General features: G+C 45.7%; 1 protein-coding gene across 1 annotated transcript in view; it reads right to left on the bottom strand.

The window, feature by feature from the left end:
* SAG (S-antigen visual arrestin) overlaps window positions 1-22,021 on the bottom strand; it is a 97,112-nt gene that overhangs the window by 39,089 nt on the left and 36,002 nt on the right. Inside the window, exons 8-10 of the mRNA XM_063919559.1 lie at window positions 8,240-8,324; window positions 1,166-1,238; window positions 66-203 (exon numbers count right to left, since the gene is read on the bottom strand). Of these exons, the coding sequence (XP_063775629.1) occupies window positions 66-203; window positions 1,166-1,238; window positions 8,240-8,324 (296 nt within the window). The remainder of the gene's footprint in view (window positions 1-65; window positions 204-1,165; window positions 1,239-8,239; window positions 8,325-22,021) is intronic.

Below are 22,021 nucleotides of genomic sequence, written 5' to 3'. Positions count from 1 at the left end.
ACCTATGCAATATATTATTAATACAAAGAGGACAAAGACATGGTTTACATTAAGTTCAGACTCACAGGGTGCTAGAAGCCAGATTGGTGTCCTCATGCTTTAATTTTCCATCTAGTGCGATTTCCCGTTTTTCTCTATTATATGCCAGGATAGGCAGCAGCGTGAAGGTGTGGTTGTAAGTGCCCTTTGCTGGTACTTTATCCCTGGTGATAGAAAGATTTTCACATTACTTTAAGGGCTGGTATATACAGTCATGTTAAAGTGCACTAATTTCATCATGCTGATTGCAAACACTGCAACTGTAGCATCAGTAATGACAGTAGTTCTCTAATTGGTACATATGCTAGCAGCACTTCTAAGACTGTGGAATTCTGCAGACAAAAATCATTATATTGAAGAAGTGCACTACAACAGAGATCAGTGATCCTGATCCATTCTGGGGTTATATTGTTCTGTACTTTATACACAGCACACTTCAACATGACTGTGTGCATGAGCCTAAACAACAATGGCCCTTATTCCGAGTTGATCACTCGCTAGCTATTTTTTGCAGAGCAGCGATCACATAGTCTCCGCCTCTAGAGGAGTGTATTTTCGCTTTGCAAGTGTGCGAATGCTTGTGCAGCCGAACGGGACGGAAATTTTTTTTGCAGTTTCTGAGTAGCTCTGGACTTACTCAACCCTTGTGATCACTTCAGCCTGTCCGGTCCCGGAACTGACGTCAGACACCCGCCCAGCAAACGCCTGCACACGCCTGCGTTTTCCCTACCACTTCCAGAAAACGGTCAATTGACACCCATATATGACCTCTTCCTGTCAATCTCCTTGCGATCGGTTGTGCGAATGGATTCGTCGCTAGAAGCATTGCACAGCAACTATGCTGTTTGTACCCATATGACGCGCGTGCACATTGCGGTGCATACGCATGCGGAGTAGTAACCTGATCGCTGCGCTGCGAAAAATGGCAGCTAGCGATCAACTCGGAATGAGGGCCAATGTTACCAATCCCAATCCAACACATTGTGCTAAAGATTATTAATTAGAATAATTAGAATGCTAAAGGGGTTATGGTTTGTTCTTATATAGAGTTATTATGCAGGACTGATCCTGGCTACAGTATGATCTAATGATCCAATAGCTTTCCAGGAGAGATAGTTCCACTTACTGAGATTCATCCAGAGCCACCGTCTTGGTGTAATAATCGCTAGAATACAGCACCACATTAGAAACTTGCTCCACTGCATGAAAATACAATACACATTAATAATTAGTGGGAATGCTTATAATTAGCAATCAAGATATGTAGAGTAGCAGGGAGAAAAATAAATGATGTTGACAATCTTCTCTTATATATAATAGGATTTTGGTTACCTACCGGTAAATCCTTTTCTCATAGTCCGTAGAGGATGCTGGTGTCCACATTTGTACCATTGGGTATAGACGGGTCCACCAGGAGCCATTGGGACTTTAAGAGTTTGAGAATGTGGGCTGGCTCCTCCCTTTATGCCCCTCCTGCCAGACTCAGTTTAGAAACTGTGCCCGAGGAGACGGACATCTTCTAGAGAAGGATTTAACACAGATAGTGGCGAGATTCATACCAGCTCACACATACAAGGCACATCATGCTAACTTAGCTTGAAAACTCAGCAACCGCTGAAACATTACTTACCAAGTAACAAGGCAGTATGCAACTAAAACGAACTTGTACTGAACCAAATAACGATAGCAGGAAAACAAAGCGCTGGGCGGGCGCCCAGCATCCTCTACGGACTACGAGAAAAAGATTTACCGGTAGGTAACCAAACTCCTATTTTCTCTTACGTCCTAGAGGATGCTGCGGTCCACATTAGTACCATGGGGATGTACCAAAGCTCCCAGAATGGGAGGAAGAGCACAGAGGCTCCTGCAGAACTGATTGACTGAACTTCAGATCATCAGAGGCCAAAGTATCAAACTTGTAGAACTTTGCAAACGTGTTCGACCCAGACCAAGTTGCAGCTCGGCAAAGTTGTAAAGCCGAGACACCCCAGGCAGCCGCCCAGGAAGACCCCACCTTACGAGTAGAGTGGGCCTTGACAGTTGTAGGACACGGCAATCCTGCTGTAGAATATGCATGCTGGATAGTGAACCTGATCCAGCAAGAGATCGTCTGCTTAGAAGCAGGACACCCCATTTTTTTGGGATCATACAGGACAAACAGAGAGTCCGATTTTCTGTGATGAGCAGTCCTCTTCACATAGATTTTCAGAGCCTTACAATTCTAAAGGACTTTGATGAAATTGAGGAGTCAGTAGCCACTGGCACCACAACAGGTTGGTTGATATGAAATGCCGACACAATCTTTGGAGGAAAATGCTGACGTGTCTGGAGCTCAGCTCTATCTTCGCGAAAGATCAAGTATGGGCTTTTACAGGACAAAGCCCCCAACTCCGACACACGTCTAGCAGAAGCTAAGGCCAACAACGTGACAGTCTTCCATATAAGAAATTTTACCTCAACCTCCTGTAGAGGCTCGAACCAGTCCAATTGGAGGAACTGCAACACTACGTTAAGGACCCAAGGTGCCATAGGCGGTACAAAGGGAGGTTGGATGTGCAGAACTCCCTTCAAAAAGGTCTGAACCTCAGGGAGGGCAGTCAATTGTTTCTGGAAGGAAATGGATAGGGTCGAAATCTGGACCTTCACAGATCCCAACCTCAGGCCCATATCCACACCAGCTTGTAGGAAGAGGAGAAACTGTCCCAGTTGAAACTCCACTGCAGGAAATTTCTTGGACTCACACCAAGATACAGATTTTTTCCAAATTCGATGGTAATGTTTAGACGTTACTCCTTTCCTAGCCTGTATCAGGGTAGGAATAACCTTGTTCGGAATGCCCTTTTAAGTTAATATCAGGCGTTCAACCTCCATGCCTTCAAATGTAGCCGCGGTAAGTCTTAATAGGCGAACGGCCCCTGCTGCAGCAGGTCCTCCCGAATAGGAAGAGGCCTCGGCCCTTCTTGGTGAAGATCCGCGTACCAAGCCCTTCTTGGCCAGTCTGAAGCAATGAAGGTCACTTGAATCCTTGTTCTCCTTATGAGCTTTAAAACTCTTGGGATGAGTGGAAGTGGAGGAAACATGTACACCAACTGGCACACCCACAGAGTCACTAGGGCATCCACCGCCACTGCTTGCGGGTACCTCGACCTGGAACAATACCGCCAAAGCTTCTTGTTGAGATGAGAGGCCATCATGTCGATCTGGGGTATGCCCCAAAGATCTGTTACCTCCTTGAACACCTCCAGATGGAGACCCCATTCCCCTGGATGGAGATCGTGCCTGCTGAGGAAGTCCGCTTCCCAGTTGTCTACTCCCGGAATGAAGATTGCTGACAGCACCAACGCGTGTTTTTCTGCCCAGAGCATGATTCTTGTTACCTCTGACATTGCAGCTCTGCTCTTCGTTCCGCCCTGTCAGTTGATGTAAGCCACTGACGTTATATTGTCCGACTGCAATTAAATGGCCTGATTTCTCAGAAGATGGGCCGCTTGAAGAAGACCGTTGTAGATGGCTCTTAGTTCCAGAATGTTTATTGGCAGGCCGGCTTCCAGACTTGACCACCTTCCTTGGAAGGTTTCCCCTTGAGTGACTGTGCCCCAACCCCGGAGACTTACATCCGTGGTTAGAAGGATCCAGTCCTGAACCTCGAACCTGCGGCCCTCCAGAAGGTGAGGCAGTTGCAGTCACCAGAGGAGTGAAATCCTGGCTTTTGGTGACAGACATATTCTCTGGTGCATGAGTAGATGGGATCCCGACCTCTTGTCCAGGAGATCCAGTTGGAAGGACCGAGCGTGAAACCTCCCGTACTGCAGGGTCTCGTAAGAGGCCACCATCTTTCCCAGAAGGTGAATGTACTGATGAACCGACACCCGGGTTGGCTTCAGGACATCCCGGACCATTGTTTGTATCACCAACACTTTTTCCTCTGGAATAAACACCCTCTGCACTTCCGTGTCGAGGATCATTCCCAGAAAGGACAACCTCCTGGTTGGTTCCAAATGTGATTTTGGAAGATTCAGGATCCAGCCATATTCCCTGAGAAGCTGGGTCGTGAGAGCTATGAAACGCAACAGCTTCTCCTTGGACGATGCTTTTATCAGCAGATTGTCCATATATGGAATTATGTTCACCCACTGTCTGCAGAGGAGAATCATCATTTCCGCCGTCACCTTGGTGAATACCCTCGGTGCTGTGGAGAGGCCGAATGGCAAGGCCTGGAACTAAAAATGACAGTCCAACAGTGCGAATCGAAGATAAGCTTGATTCAGCAGCCAAATCAGAATGTGGAGGTATGCATCCTTGATATCCAGGGATACCAGGAATTCCCCCTCCTCCAGACCTGATATCACTGCCCTTAGAGACTCCATTTTGAACTTGAACTCCCTCAGAAAGGGGTTTAGTGATTTTAAGTTCAGAATGGGCCTGACCGAACCATCCGGTTTTGGTACCACAAAAAGGTTCGAATAGTAACCTTTGTTTTGCATATGAGGTGGTACTGGCACATTGACCTGTGCCTCCACCAACTTCTGGATGGCTTTTTGAAGGACAGTGCTGTCCACCAGCGGAGCAGGCAAGCCTGATTTGAAAAATCGGTGAGGAGGGAGATTTTGAAATTCCAACCTGTTCCCCTGAGACACAATATCTTGCACCCAGGGGTCCAGGCCGGATGACACCCAGACGTGACTGAAATGCCTGAGTCTCTGTCCCACCGGCCCCACCTCCGGGGCTTGCAGACCACCGTCATGCAGAGGACTTTGGTGTACCTGAAGCAGGTTTCTGTTCCTGGGAATCTGCAGCCGTAGGTTTCTTGGACTTGGGCCGACCTCCCCGAAAGAAGGTGTTGGACGGCTTGGCCTTTCTGGGCTTGGTAGATCGAAAGGGCTGTGATGTAGCTGAAGAAAAGGGTTTCTTTGGAGCAGCTGTAGCTGATGGAAGAAAAGGTGACTTACCAGCCGTAGCCGTGGAGATCCACGCATCTAACTCTTCCCCAAACAGAGCCTGACCTGTGTAGGGTTGGGTCTCCACACCTCTCCTGGATTCCGCGTCAGCAGACCACTGGCGCAACCACAGTCCTCGACGAGCTGATACAGACATGGAAGAAATTCCCGCAGCCATGGAACCCAGTTCTTTCATGGATTCTTCCAGAAATCCTGACGAATCCTGAATGTTACGTAAAAACAATTCAACATCACATTTCTCCATAGTATCCAAGTCTTCAAGTAACGTGCCTGACTACTTTACTATAGCTTTGGCAATCCAAGCACTGGCAATAGTGGGACGTAGTATTGCCCCAAAAGCCGTGTACATGGATTTGAGCGTATTATCAATTTTACGATCAGCCGGCTCTTTCAAGGCGGTAGATCCTGGAACAGGTAAAACGACCTTTTTTGAGATTCTGGATACTGACATGTCAACAATAGGTGGGTTTTCCCATTTTTTCCTATCCTCTACCGGGAAAGGAAATGCCACCAGAACCCTTTTAGGTATCTGGAATTTTTTATCCGGGTTTTCCCAAGCCTTTTCAAAAATTCCTTTGACTCAGGGAAGGTTAGCGAGGCTTTCTTATTTTCAGTGAAGTAAGCCTCCTCAACCTGCTCGGGTGTTGTATCAGCAATATTCAACACATCTCTAATAGCCTCTATCATCAACTGAACCCCTTTAGCAAGTGATGCTGCCCCCAGCAACACATCCCCGTCACTGTCTGCAGTGGCAGAGTCGGTGTCCGTATCATTCTGCATGATCTGCACAACCCTATTTGAAATCTGAGAAATCATTGATTTGATAGAGGATAACCACTCAGGCTCCCTTGCTGGTGTCTGTGCTAAACCAGTGCAATCCTGATTACTTGGAATGGTATCATCCTGAGAGGACATATCCCCTGCAGCATATGACAGAGTTCCTGGACATTGCTAATTGGAGACCACAGACACTCCACACACACAGGAGAGGACAGAGTTTCACCCCCAAGAATGGCAAGAGAGACACAGAGATTGGAGCCAACCCACACACAGCGCTGTTAATGCAAAGTGAGACCCCTACTAGCGCTGACTGTGCACCTTAATAGGTTACGCAGTCTTAATGCAGCCTTTCCCCCTTCTACAACCCCCTGGTACCATGACACATAGATGGAGTTGCTGTGGAGGGACTTGCTTTTCCTGGACAGCTCTGTGCAGGCAGGAAAATGGCGCTGAACGCTGATGGGCCCGCTCTGAGGAGAAACTTCGCTCCCAAAATGGCGCTGTCTTCCCGCTCTTCACAAGGATTATACTGGCCTGAGGTAAAATGCTGACTGAGATCCACGGACCCCGACAGGCTTGCTGACCAGTGCAGGGTTTAGGCGCTGGCTCAGGGTGCCTTTCACAGCATCACACTAAGTACCGTTGAGCCTCGGAGCGCAGTTAGTACTGTGCTCCTACCCTATTGCCGCCATCTTCACACCGGCCCCCCGCTTGCTAGGGGGTCGGTGACTCACTCGCCACTGATTTTCAGCTCTGTAAGGGGGGACCGCATGCTGCTGGGGTGAGCGATCCCCTGTGGCGGGGAATGATCTATCCCCTCAGGAGCTCAGCGTCCTGTCAGCGGAGATAGTGTCTCAGACCCCGCAGGGCGGACACTACTCCCCCCCGCCCTTAGTCCCACGAAGCAGGGAGGCTGTTGCCAGCAGACTCCCTGTAAAATAATAAACTCTAAAAAAAACTTTACCAAAGAAGCTCTGTAGAGCTCTTCTAGCTGTGACCGGCTCCTCCAGGCACATTTTCTAAACTGTGTCTGGTAGGAGGGGCATAGAGGAAGGAGCCAGCGCACACTCTCAAACTCTTAAAGTGCCAATGGCTCCTGGTGGACCCGTCTATACCCCATGGTACTAATGTGGACCCCAGCATCCTCTATGACGTAAGAGAAATATATATTACCTCCTAACTTTGCATGTTGGGGAATTGGTGTGGCAGCACACACGTACAATCCGGCAGTGTGGTCATGTATGAATATAGCATGGCCAGTCATCCCCAGGAGAGAACAAATTGCTTATCACAAGCTAGGCCTCAGTTAATTTTTCCCTTTAATAAAGACACCTGTTTAATGCCTTGTGCACCATAGGCAGGTGCATACTGCACCCTACCATTAGCTTGCCCTATTTCCTTCTATGTTCTTGATCTGCTATGTTGAAATCATTTTGAGCATGCGATCAATGATTCATGCATGCTTTTACCATCCAAAATATAAAAAATGGTCATGAGTGCATCAAAACATACAACCCGCCCTTCCCCCCAAGACTACCACCCACCTACACCCCAGTGATGTGTGGTGGGGTGAGGCAGATGAGGCAGAGCATTTCTTGTCATACTAACATTTGCACCACAGTTTTGACTATATAAAGTATATGAAAAATACAGAAAAATGTTAGAAATATCTTCTTTATATTATTGTAATAATTTTTATAGTCAAAATTCTGAAGTAAAAAGTCTATGACAGGTGAGGCAGTGCCTCCCCTGCCTGTCTTTTACGCACATCTCTGATCAAAACTCACCAAATTTCCAGGAGCTTATACTGCTGCACCAGTGTATAATGCCCAGATGTACCCTTGGGCTCAAATATTGTGTGTAAATCTGGCTCTGGTGCTAGCTAGTGCCTCCTGAGCCATTTACCTCACTGCACGTCCTTGCTACACCCTTACTAAACACATCTATAGCAGACCTATAATAAAGTCTGCAGGTATGATGCCATGAACTACTGACAAGAGGGCTGGACTCTTATTGGATAACGGGCCAGCCAATAGAAAAGCACCCCTATCAAAATAAGTGACTGCAGTGTTTCCATTTACATTAACTTTTCCAGTTTCTGAGAAAATGTCCCCTATTTTGATTTTTCAAGGAAGTCAGAAAATACCATTTATGTTGCTCATATAAAGCTCATTCTTATCCATTAAAAAAATGTGCAAGGGCACAGGGCCTGTCTCTTGTGTGAGTCTGCTAATACTATTCCTTACTCCAGATTACATTTTTGTGTACTACTGCTATGCTTGCAGGTATAATTTAGCATTTTCAATCAAAAGTTTGTTATGTGCTACTGCAATATTTCTGTTCTGCACTTGAGTTACATTATGTTTACCTGCATTACAAAGTTTTGCAGTTCTTGGCATGTTATAAAATACTGTAACTGGTTAATCTGTAGTATATTAATATATACTATTATTATGCCTTACCTGATGTAGATATTTTCTTGACTGTTTTCTCTGAATTATTGGTCACAGAAACAGCCACAGAAATCTGTTCTCCATGATAAAACACCTGTTGATGATTGTTCAGTGGATTATAATCATTTATCAGTTTTCATATGTAAACATAAACTCCGGGTTCAATTAGAATAATATGTTTTAGGTAAATGAAAAGGGGTTTTCTAACTATAATATATAGAGATCCGCAGTGCATTTAGTTTTATGCATGGGCACGTATTTGACCTTTTTTGAGAAATGTCTCCATGGAGGCACTTGGAGGTCTATTTGCAAGATTTGCACAATGGCAGTCCCAAATGTTACTATCACATTTGTACATCTGCCTTATTAATTACAAGCTTTCCTTTTTCTTCCAAGATATTGCTCATTCAAGCTTCATTTGTGTTTTCAATAGGTCTTGAGAATAGGGGACTACAAGGACTATCTTTGTTATTACGCTGCTATATAGCTTCTATAAATATCCTTCCCCATCTAAAGTGCATTTGGATGAATAGTTAGACTATCAATTATGTCATTTAGGTTCTTGAATAGGGCCCACGGAGCGGTATCCGGACTCCAGGTCGACAGCACAAAGGTCGACACACCTTAGGTCGATGCCAATTGGTCGACACACCTTATGTCAACATGGACAAAAGGTCGACGTGGACAAAAGGTCGACATGAACAAGGTCGACATGGAAAAAGGTCAACATGAGTTTTTCACGATTATTTTCTTTTTCTGAACCTTTTCATACTTAACGATCCACGTGGACTACGATTGGAACGGTAAAGTGTGCCGAGCAAAGCGGGAGCGGAGCGAAGGCACCATGCCCGAAGCATGGCGAGCGAAGCGAGCCATGCGAGGGGACGCGGTGCACTAATTGGGGTTCCTGGTCACTCTACGAAGAAAACGACACCAAAAAAACATTAAAAATTCATGTCGACCTTTTTCCATGTCTCGTTCCTGTCGACCTTTTGTCCATGTCGACCTTTTGTCCATGTTGACCTAAGGTGTGTCGACCAATTGGCGTCGACCTAAGGTGTGTCGACCTTTGTGCTGTCGACCCTCAGTCCCAGACCCCACGGAGCACCCAGTGTCCCAGATAGTGCCAACCCATTTTTAGCTAAGAAGGTGGTAGGATGTGGGAGGGTAACATACTCTTCTGGGCCACTCCTAAAATTTGGGCGTCCCCTTGATATCTGGTAAAGTATGAAAGTAGGCAAGTTGACTTGGATGGTATAAAAAGTAACCCAGACCAGCTGCCGCCCAATTTCATTACTTAACACTGACATCAAGCTCTTTGCAAAACTTATAGCCAATAGACTTAAGATATTACTCCCTACACTTAAACACTCGGACCAGGGGGAGTTTGTCCCTGGTTCAGACGCTCAGGAGAACACCACCAAAGTCATCGATCTCATAAACTTGCCTCTGGCAGTTTCATACCAGTGGTGCTATTTTCCATGGATGCTGAAAAGGCCTTTGATAGGATCAATTGGCTATTTATGCAGGGCGTTCTAACACACTTTGGCTTGGGTCCTGATAGCCTTCATAGAATATTGGCACTTTACCACTTCCCTTACGCAAGGATTAGAATTAATGGTACCGCCTCAGAGCATGTCAAGATAAATAATAGTACCAGACAAGGGAGCCCCCTTTCTCTTCTAATTTTCATACTTTATATGGAAGTCCTTTCTTGTACTATTAGAAATAACCCTAATGCTTTGTCTTTTAAAATCAGAGAGAATGAATATAAATTGGCATTATTTACGGATGATTAATTCACGATCCTGTCCAATTCAATTATTTCAGTCTATAACCTGATGACTGAATTTCAGAAATTAGGGAGCTTGTCTGATTTTAAGGTGAATTTTTCAAAACCAATAGCCGTAAATCTGATGGCGCCCTCACATTCTGTTGACATTTTAAAACAGTCTTTTGCTTTCTCCTGGCACCACTCTAGTCTCAAATATTTTTGAATTACTATAAATAACACATCACACCACTTTGATGACAATTTTAGACCTCTGCTCCATACAGTTTGAACGAGTTCCGGGTCTGCGCACAAAGACTTTCTTCTGGATGGGTAGGGTTTTTATCATAAAAATGAACATGCTACCTGGAGTTTTATATTTGCTACAGACTCTCCCCATCCATGTCCCCAATGTCTTCCATGCAAATTTAACTGGATATGAAAGACTGGTCTTTCTCAATACATTTGCTAGCTCTGTCAGTTACTCAGTTATCGAAACTCAATTTAAGGTTCTCTCACACTGGGATAGGCATCCCTTTGCTCTTGTGAAGATATACCCTGGTGTATCTTACCGATGCTGATGATACAGATCAGAACTGATTCCCCACTACATATCTGGTGGGATTGCCAAATTCTTCCTTTTTATGTAAGAAAGTTATTTTCCTTTCTACATCAAGTATGGGCCAAGGAGTTCCTTCAGACCCACTTTCTGGTTCTTAAACTTACATCCTGGGCCTGTAGTGACCTATAAGAAATCCCTACTTAAATATCTCAACAGTGCTGCTAACTTAGTAATTCCAGTCTGCTGGAGGTCCACTTCCCCATTCTCACTTAAAGAATAGTTAACTAGAATAGACCTCTATATGACCATGGATGATCTTCATCTTGGGGTTGAGAAGATCAAGAATTCGGCTCAATTTCGTGTTCATGGTTGGGATTCAAGTATACCACGTCTTGCATAGCAGCTAATGGGTGACTCACTCTGTCAAGTCATTGCCCGCCTGTACTAGTCTGTTTAAATGCTTTCATTAGTTCTATGATATGATAGGAAATATACACCCCTTTTCTCTTCCCCTTATTTTGTTGTATGCTTATGGTCAAGATTTCGGCCTTGAAACTTTTAGATGTTTATGCTGTGTTACTGCCTTCTGATTACTGTTCCATCTGCAGCTGCTATTTCCATGCATATGTTTTATGTAGCTATGCTTTTAATGGACAGTTTGTCTTGACTTCATAAGTTTTAAAAGTTTAATAAAAATGTATTGCAAATAAAAAGTAGCCTAGAAAAGGTGTTGGCTAAATCATCACACTTCATAGAACATGTATAAATTAAATTGTTCTGCAGGGATTTAATGGTTCTGTGACATTCAAGAAATGAAACCCCCCTCTACATATGTATCATTTAACCATTGAATACCATCTAAATATACAGTTCCACAATACAAAATCTTGTCTGTGCATTTGACCACAATACAAAACACATGACGTTCTCCATTGCTGTCAATGCTATCTTGATATTTTCAACAAAACATACTAAACCAGGCACCAGGCACATATAAAGAGGTACAATCACGTAAAATGCAGATGGGTGTCACAAAATGGAATTTGCTATATGGACCCACATATTCAAAGCATCTTAACTAGAGATGAGCGGGTTCGGTTCCTCGGAATCCGAACCCGCCCGAACTTCATGTTTTTTTTCACGGGTCCGAGCGACTCGGATCTTCCCGCCTTGCTCGGTTAACCCGAGCGCGCCCGAACGTCATCATGACGCTGTCGGATTCTCGCGAGACTCGGATTCTATATAAGGAGCCGCGCGTCGCCGCCATTTTCACACGTGCATTGAGATTGATAGGGAGAGGACGTGGCTGGCGTCCTCTCCATTTAGATTAGAAGAGAGAGAGTGAGATTGATTTGAGACAGAGACACTTGATTTACTGGAGCTTAGGAGTACTGTAGAGAGTGCAGAGTTTAGTAGTGACTGACCACAGTGACCACCAAACAGTGCAGTTTTATTTAATATAATCCGTTCTCTGCCTGAAAAAAACGATACACAGTGACTCAGTCACATACCATATCTGTGTGCACTGCTCAGCCCAGTGTGCTGCATCATCTATGTATATATCTGACTGTGCTCACACAGCTTATAATTGTGGGGGAGACTGGGGAGCAGTGCCAGTTATAGGTTATAGCAGGAGCCAGGAGTACATATTATTAAAATTAAACAGTGCACACTTTTGCTGCAGGAGTGCCACTGCCAGTGTGACTGACCAGTGACCTGACCACACTGACCACCAGTATAGTTAGTAGTATACTATATTGTGATTGCCTGAAAAAGTTAAACACTCGTCGTGTGACTTGTGTGGTGTTTTTTTTTTTATTCTATAAAAAACTCATTCTGCTGACAGACAGTGTCCAGCAGGTCCGTCATTATATAATATATACCTGTCCGGCTGCAGTAGTGATATATATATATTTTTTATATCATTATTTATCATCCAGTCGCAGCAGACACAGTACGGTAGTTCACGGCTGTAGCTACCTCTGTGTCGGCACTCGGCAGTCCATCCATAATTGTATACCACCTACCCGTGGTTTTTTTTTCTTTCTTCTTTATACATACATACTACATCTCTTTATCAACCAGTCTATATTAGCAGCAGACACAGTACAGTAGTCCACGGCTGTAGCTACCTCTGTGTCGGCACTCGGCAGTCCATCCATAATTGTATACCACCTACCCGTGGTTTTTTTTTCTTTCTTCTTTATACATACATACTACATCTCTTTATCAACCAGTCTATATTAGCAGCAGACACAGTACAGTACGGTAGTCCACGGCTGTAGCTACCTCTGTGTCGGCACTCGGCAGTCCGTCCATAATTGTATACCACCTACCCGTGGTTTTTTTTTCTTTCTTCTTTATACATACATACTACATCTCTTTATCAACCAGTCTATATTAGCAGCAGACACAGTACAGTAGTCCACGGCTGTAGCTACCTCTGTGTCGGCACTCGGCAGTCCATCCATAATTGTATACCACCTACCCGTGGTTTTTTTTTCTTTCTTCTTTATACATACATACTACATCTCTTTATCAACCAGTCTATATTAGCAGCAGACACAGTACAGTACGGTAGTCCACGGCTGTAGCTACCTCTGTGTCGGCACTCGGCAGTCCGTCCATAATTGTATACCACCTACCCGTGGTTTTTTTTTCTTTCTTCTTTATACATACATACTACATCTCTTTATCAGCCAGTCTATATTAGCAGCAGACACAGTACAGTAGTCCACGGCTGTAGCTACCTCTGTGTCGGCACTCGGCAGTCCATCCATAATTGTATACCACCTACCCGTGGTTTTTTTTTTCTTTCTTCTTTATACATACATACTACATCTCTTTATCAACCAGTCTATATTAGCAGCAGACACAGTACAGTACGGTAGTCCACGGCTGTAGCTACCTCTGTGTCGGCACTCGGCAGTCCGTCCATAATTGTATACCACCTACCCGTGGTTTTTTTTTCTTTCTTCTTTATACATACTACATCTCATTATCATCCAGTCTATATTAGCAGCAGACACAGTACAGTAGTCCACGGCTGTAGCTACCTCTGTGTCGGCACTCGGCAGTCCATCCATAATTGTATACCACCTACCCGTGGTTTTTTTTTCTTTCTTCTTTATACATACATACTACATCTCTTTATCAACCAGTCTATATTAGCAGCAGACACAGTACAGTACGGTAGTCCACGGCTGTAGCTACCTCTGTGTCGGCACTCGGCAGTCCGTCCATAATTGTATACCACCTACCCGTGGTTTTTTTTTCTTTCTTCTTTATACATACATACTACATCTCTTTATCAACCAGTCTATATTAGCAGCAGACACAGTACAGTAGTCCACGGCTGTAGCTACCTCTGTGTCGGCACTCGGCAGTCCATCCATAATTGTATACCACCTACCCGTGGTTTTTTTTTCTTTCTTCTTTATACATACATACTACATCTCTTTATCAACCAGTCTATATTAGCAGCAGACACAGTACAGTACGGTAGTCCACGGCTGTAGCTACCTCTGTGTCGGCACTCGGCAGTCCGTCCATAATTGTATACCACCTACCCGTGGTTTTTTTTTCTTTCTTCTTTATACATACATACTACATCTCTTTATCAACCAGTCTATATTAGCAGCAGACACAGTACAGTAGTCCACGGCTGTAGCTACCTCTGTGTCGGCACTCGGCAGTCCATCCATAATTGTATACCACCTACCCGTGTTTTTTTTTTTTTCTTCTTTATACATACATACTACATCTCTTTATCAACCAGTCTATATTAGCAGCAGACACAGTACAGTACGGTAGTCCACGGCTGTAGCTACCTCTGTGTCGGCACTCGGCAGTCCATCCATAATTGTATACCACCTACCCGTGGTTTTTTTTTCTTTCTTCTTTATACATACATACTACATCTCTTTATCAACCAGTCTATATTAGCAGCAGACACAGTACAGTAGTCCACGGCTGTAGCTACCTCTGTGTCGGCACTCGGCAGTCCATCCATAATTGTATACCACCTACCCGTGGTTTTTTTTCTTTCTTCTTTATACATACATACTACATCTCTTTATCAACCAGTCTATATTAGCAGCAGACACAGTACAGTACGGTAGTCCACGGCTGTAGCTACCTCTGTGTCGGCACTCGGCAGTCCGTCCATAATTGTATACCACCTACCCGTGGTTTTTTTTTCTTTCTTCTTTATACATACATACTACATCTCTTTATCAACCAGTCTATATTAGCAGCAGACACAGTACAGTAGTCCACGGCTGTAGCTACCTCTGTGTCGGCACTCGGCAGTCCATCCATAATTGTATACCACCTACCCGTGGTTTTTTTTTCTTTCTTCTTTATACATACATACTACATCTCTTTATCAACCAGTCTATATTAGCAGCAGACACAGTACAGTACGGTAGTCCACGGCTGTAGCTACCTCTGTGTCGGCACTCGGCAGTCCGTCCATAATTGTATACCACCTACCCGTGGTTTTTTTTTCTTTCTTCTTTATACATACTACATCTCATTATCATCCAGTCTATATTAGCAGCAGACACAGTACAGTACGGTAGTCCACGGCTGTAGCTACCTCTGTGACGGCACTCGGCAGTCCGTCCATAATTGTATACCACCTACCCGTGGTTTTTTTTTCTTTCTTCTTTATACATACATACTACATCTCTTTATCAACCAGTCTATATTAGCAGCAGACACAGTACAGTAGTCCACGGCTGTAGCTACCTCTGTGTCGGCACTCGGCAGTCCATCCATAATTGTATACCACCTACCCGTGGTTTTTTTTTCTTTCTTCTTTATACATACATACTACATCTCTTTATCAACCAGTCTATATTAGCAGCAGACACAGTACAGTACGGTAGTCCACGGCTGTAGCTACCTCTGTGTCGGCACTCGGCAGTCCGTCCATAATTGTATACCACCTACCCGTGGTTTTTTTTTCTTTCTTCTTTATACATACTACATCTCATTATCATCCAGTCTATATTAGCAGCAGACACAGTACAGTACGGTAGTCCACGGCTGTAGCTACCTCTGTGTCGGCACTCGGCAGTCCGTCCATAATTGTATACCACCTACCCGTGGTTTTTTTTTTCTTTCTTCTTTATACATACTACATCTCATTATCAACCAGTCTATATTAGCAGCAGACACAGTACGGTAGTCCACGGCTGTAGCTACCTCTGTGTCGGCACTCGGCAGTCCGTCCATAATTGTATACCACCTACCCGTGGTTTTTTTTTTTTTCTTCTTTATACATACTACATCTCATTATCAACCAGTCTATATTAGCAGCAGACACAGTACGGTAGTCCACGGCTGTAGCTACCTCTGTGTCGGCACTCGGCAGTCCATCCATAATTGTATACCACCTTCCCGTGGTTTTTTTTTCTTTCTTCTTTATACATACATACTACATCTCATTATCATCCAGTCTATATTAGCAGCAGACACAGTACAGTACAATAGTCCACGGCTGTAGCTACCTCTGTGTCGGCACTCGGCAGTCCATCCATAATTGTATACTAGTATCCATCCATCTCCATTGTTTACCTGAGGTGCCTTTTAGTTGTGCCTATTAAAATATGGAGAACAAAAATGTTGAGGTTCCAAAATTAGGGAAAGATCAAGATTGTCACGATCCGGGTATCTGGACGCCATTTCTTACCCATCAGATGCCTCCTAAGGCTGGCTCAGCGCTCCAGGACCGGATCCCATCTGTTATCCTGATGTGTACATTCCTGTATCCTCTCCTGTCACTCTGGGACGCTGTCACAGTAAACGCCATATTACACCTGGCATGGCGTCTCCCGCGGCCTCCGCCGCCATCCCTGAACTTCTGCATGCAGAGTGTCTGAGTGGCGATTACGTCAGCCGCGGCCTCCGCTGTGTCCGCGTGGTTGGATGTGCATCTGTCAGCCTGGCGCCTCCTGTCTCCGGTGGCCGGCGCCGCCATTACTGTTTTCATTACCACATGGATTACAAACCAAACTTCCCTCCAAGTGTCTGCATGGGCGCAGCCATCTTGGATTCTGTCAGCTGATCATTTCCACCAATCTGTTCTCAGTATTGATAATCTGCATAATTGCCTAGCCAATCCCTTCCTTGCTGCAGGTATAAATACACTGTGCCTGAGCAAGGAAGGCGTCAGTGCTTTGGTTGTCAAACCTAGTTCCTGTTTGTCTCTCTCCTGTGATTGTCTTCCAGGTTCCAGCTCCTGTCTCAAGACTTCCACCATAGAGACCCGCACCAGCATTCCACCTGCGGTGTAGCCTGACTCTCCAATCCATTGTGGATTCATCTGTTTCCAGCTACAACATTACCTGCTTCCAGCTCAGCTTCCAGCAGAGTACAGCTTCCCTTAAAGGGCCGGTGTCCTTTCTACACTTTACCACTCTCCACCGGTATTATTATTTCTCCGCTCTCAAGTTCTACATTTCAGTTCATATTTCATCGCTCCCAAGTTCATTTATTATTTAACTGGTTCCAGCCAGTATCCACTCCGTGCTAACAACAGTCTGGTTCCAGCCAGTATCCACAGCAGCTGTTTTATCTTCAGCAACCCAGCTTTTCCTGGAACACCAGCTGGCACAATCCTGGGTTATCTCCATTGCTACAGTCGGGCCTGGTAAGGACTTTCCATCTAGAAGATCATAAGAACTATCTCACACTACCAGTGCCCTGTGGCTCCTGCCATCCTGTAGTACCCAGGAACTGTATTTATTCTTTGCTGACTTTTACGTTTTCTTTTACTGCTGCTGTGTTGCGGAGTTGTCATAATAAACATCATTGACTTTTATCCAAGTTGTCGTGGTCACGCCTTCGGGCAGTTATTATTCATGTTACTTACATGTCCAGGGGTCTGATACAACCTCCCAGGTTCCGGTACATCTCAGCCCCTACAACTGAGGCTGCCTCCCGTCAGCTCAGGCCCTCAGTTGTGACAGTAAGCACTGACCTAATGAATCCAGCCGGAGACCAGGATCAAGCGGCCAGGCCGATGCAAGAACTGGCAGCCCGACTAGAACATCAGGAGGCTGCACAGGGCCACATCATCCGCTGTCTCCAGGATCTCTCTACTCGGCTGGATGGGATTCAGACAACTCTCCGTGGATCAGGCGCGTCTGGTACGTCAACCACAGTGACTCCAGCTATAACCCCACCCACCTTACCCATTTCTGCTCCACGTCTTCATTTTCCAACGCCAGCAAAATTTGACGGATCTCCAAGATTCTGCAGGGGATTTCTCAACCAGTGTGAGATTCAGTTTGAGCTACAACCTGGCAATTTTCCCAGTGACCGTACAAAAATTGCCTACATTATTTCTCTTCTCAGTGGCTCAGCCCTTGATTGGGCATCACCGTTATGGGAGAGGTCCGACACCCTGCTATCTTCCTACACTGCCTTCGTGTCAACATTCAGGCGCATCTTCGACGAGCCAGGCCGGGTAACCTCAGCTTCATCCGAGATTCTCCGTTTACGCCAGGGGTCACGTACTGTAGGACAATATCTGATACAGTTCCAGATCCTGGCATCCGAACTGGCATGGAACGACGAGGCCCTGTATGCTGCATTCTGGCATGGCTTATCTGAGCGTATTAAAGATGAGTTAGCTACCAGAGACTTACCTTCTAAGTTAGATGAGCTAATCTCACTCTGCACGAAAGTTGATTTACGTTTCAGAGAGAGAGCAACTGAGCGTGGAAGATCATCTGCTCCAAAATCTTCTGCTCCTCCTCCTCGTCAACTGTCACCATCTAAAGATGAGCCCATGCAACTTGGCCGTTCCCGTTTAACTCCTGCTGAGCGCCGAAGACGTCTCTCCGAGTTTCTCTGTCTCTATTGTGCAGCTCCGTCTCACACCATTAATGCCTGTCCCAAACGTCCGGGAAACTCCAAATCCTAGCTCGCCAAGGAGAGGGCCGGCTAGGAGTAATGATCTCCTCTCCATCTCCTCAAGATTGTAATCTCCCAGTCTCGCTTCAAGTTGCTCAACGTTATCGGAACGTCATTGCCCTCCTTGATTCTGGAGCAGCTGGGAACTTTATTACCGAAGCCTATGTTAAACGGTGGTCCCTACCCACCGAGAGACTTCCTTCGTCCATTTCTTTAACTGCCGTGGATGGCAGCAAAATTTTTGATGCAGTTATTTCTTTAAGGACTCTACCAGTTCGTCTGAGAGTGGGAGTTCTTCATTCCGAACTTATTTCTTTTTTAGTGATTCCAAGAGCCACACATCCTGTGGTCCTGGGCCTTCCATGGCTCCGTCTTCACAATCCTACAATTGATTGGACGACTACGCAAATCCTGGCATGGGGTTCCTCCTGTGCTGAGACATGTTTGTTTAAAGTATTGCCTGTCTGTTCTTCCTCCCCCAGGTCGTCTGATGTTCCACCTCCTCCATATCAAGATTTCACGGATGTGTTCAGTAAAGCTTCTGCTGATATCCTTCCTCCTCATAGAGAATGGGACTGTCCGATTGATCTCGTTCCAGGGAAGGTTCCACCTCGAGGCCGAACTTATCCGTTGTCTCTGCCTGAGACGCATTCTATGGAGGAATATATTAAAGAGAACCTAGCAAAGGGGTTCATTCGACCTTCTTCTTCTCCAGCCGGCGCAGGCTTCTTTTTTGTAAAAAAGAAAGATGGTGGTCTGCGGCCGTGCATCGACTACAGAGGTTTGAACGACATTACCATCAAGAACCGTTATCCTTTACCCCTGATTACTGAGCTCTTTGACAGAGTTAGCGGAGCTACCATCTTTACAAAGCTGGACTTGCGAGGTGCATACAATCTCATCCGGATCCGTGAGGGTGACGAGTGGAAGACCGCCTTTAACACCCGTGACGGACATTATGAGTACCTCGTCATGCCCTTCGGATTGAGCAATGCTCCAGCTGTCTTCCAGCATTTTGTCAATGAGATCTTCAGAGACATTCTATACCGTCATGTCGTGGTCTATCTAGACGATATCCTCATTTTTGCCAACGATTTAGAGGAACATCGATTTTGGGTTAAAGAGGTTCTGTCCCGTCTCCGTGTCAATCATCTCTATTGCAAATTAGAAAAATGCGTCTTTGAAGTCAAGTCCATTCCGTTTCTAGGGTACATTGTGTCCGGTTCCGGACTAGAGATGGATCCTGAGAAACTACAAGCAATCCAAAATTGGCCGGTACCCTTAACCCTCAAAGGGGTCCAGAGGTTCTTAGGGTTCGCCAACTATTACCGAAAGTTTATACGAGACTTTTCCACCATTGTGGCGCCTATTACTGCTTTCACTAAGAAGGGTGCTAACCCGTCCAAGTGGTCTGAAGAAGCCATGCAAGCATTTCATCTTTTAAAACAAAGGTTCATCTCTGCGCCTGTTCTGAAACAGCCTGACATCGACTCTCCTTTCATCTTAGAGGTGGATGCCTCCTCCGTTGGAGTAGGAGCGGTGTTATCTCAGAGGGCTAAAGATGGCCATTTACACCCTTGCAGTTTCTTCTCCCGGAAGTTCTCCCCAGCTGAGCGCAACTATGCCATTGGCGACCAGGAGTTGCTAGCCATCAAGCTCGCTCTAGAAGAGTGGAGGTATCTGTTGGAGGGAGCTTCTCATTCAATCACCATACTTACAGACCACAAGAACCTTTTATACCTGAAGGGCGCACAATGTCTCAACCCTCGCCAGGCCAGATGGGCACTTTTCTTTTCCAGGTTCGACTTTAAACTCCAGTTCTGTCCGGGCTCTCAGAATCGCAAGGCCGATGCCCTTTCCCGCTCATGGGAGCAAGAGAATGAGTCAGAGTCTTCAGACAAGCATCCTATTATAAATCCGTTGGCATTCTCCACGGTAGGGATGGACTCTACGCCCCCATCAGGGAAAAGTTTTGTGAAGCCGATGCTAAGGAAGAAGCTCATGCATTGGGCCCATGCTTCCCGTTTTGCCGGACATACAGGTATCCAAAAAACCCTGGAGTTTATCTCTAGGTCCTATTGGTGGCCAACTCTGAAAAAGGACGTCTTGGAGTTTATTGCATCTTGCCCAAAGTGTGCCCAACATAAAGTATCCCGCCAGTCGCCTGCGGGGCAACTGGTTCCACTATCCGTTCCCCGTCGACCATGGACCCACTTGTCGATGGATTTCATTACAGACTTACCCATGTGCAACAAGTTCAATACCATCTGGGTGGTAGTTGACCGGTTCACCAAGATGGCACACTTCATTCCTCTCACCGGTCTTCCGTCAGCTTCCAAGTTGGCTCAAGTATTCATACAAGAGATCTTCCGACTCCACGGTCTTCCTGAAGAAATTATCTCAGATCGAGGAGTTCAATTCACAGCCAAATTCTGGCGAAGTTTATGTCAAGTCCTCCAAGTCAAGCTAAAGTTTTCCACGGCTTACCATCCTCAGACCAATGGTCAAACCGAGAGGGTGAATCAGGACTTGGAGGCCTTCCTCCGCATCTATGTGTCCTCCTCTCAAGATGACTGGGTTCAATTACTTCCCTGGGCCGAGTTCTGTCATAACAACCAGTATCATTCTTCATCTGCTTCAACACCATTCTTCACTAACTTTGGATTCCACCCTAAAGTCCCTGAGTTCCAACCGCTTCCAGCAACTTCTGTTCCCGCAGTGGATATCACCTTGCATCAGTTTGCCAATATCTGGAAGAGCGTACGATCAGCTCTGCTCAAGGCATCGTTCAGGTACAAGAAGTTTGCGGATAAGAAGCGTCGAGCAGTTCCTGCTCTCAAGGTGGGTGATCGGGTATGGTTATCCACGAAGAATTTGAGGTTAAGAGTTCCCAGTATGAAGTTTGCACCTCGCTATATCGGTCCTGTCAAGATTGAACAAGTCATCAATCCTGTTGCTTACAGACTCCAGTTGCCTCCCTTCTTAAAAATACCCAGGACATTCCATGTTTCCCTGTTGAAACCGCTGATCTTGAATCGGTTTCATTCCTCACTTCCTCCAACTCCGAAAGTCCAAACTCAACGAGGCGTTGAGTATGAAGTGGCCAAGATCCTGGACTCACGTCACCGTTACGGTCAACTACAATATCTTATTGACTGGAAGGGTTATGGTCCTGAGGAACGTTCATGGACCAATGCTTCTGATGTCCATGCTCCTGCCTTGGTCCGGAGATTCCATTCCAAGTTTCCTCAAAAGCCAAAGAAGTGTCCTGGGGCCACTCCTAAAGGGGGGGGTGCTGTCACGATCCGGGTATCTGGACGCCATTTCTTACCCATCAGATGCCTCCTAAGGCTGGCTCAGCGCTCCAGGACCGGATCCCATCTGTTATCCTGATGTGTACATTCCTGTATCCTCTCCTGTCACTCTGGGACGCTGTCACAGTAAACGCCATATTACACCTGGCATGGCGTCTCCCGCGGCCTCCGCCGCCGTCCCTGAACTTCTGCATGCAGAGTGTCTGAGTGGCGATTAC

This window comes from Pseudophryne corroboree, chromosome 4 (assembly GCF_028390025.1).
Source record: "Pseudophryne corroboree isolate aPseCor3 chromosome 4, aPseCor3.hap2, whole genome shotgun sequence".
Classification (NCBI taxonomy): Eukaryota; Metazoa; Chordata; class Amphibia; order Anura; family Myobatrachidae; genus Pseudophryne; species Pseudophryne corroboree.
This window is presented reverse-complemented; position numbering and strand designations above follow the sequence as displayed.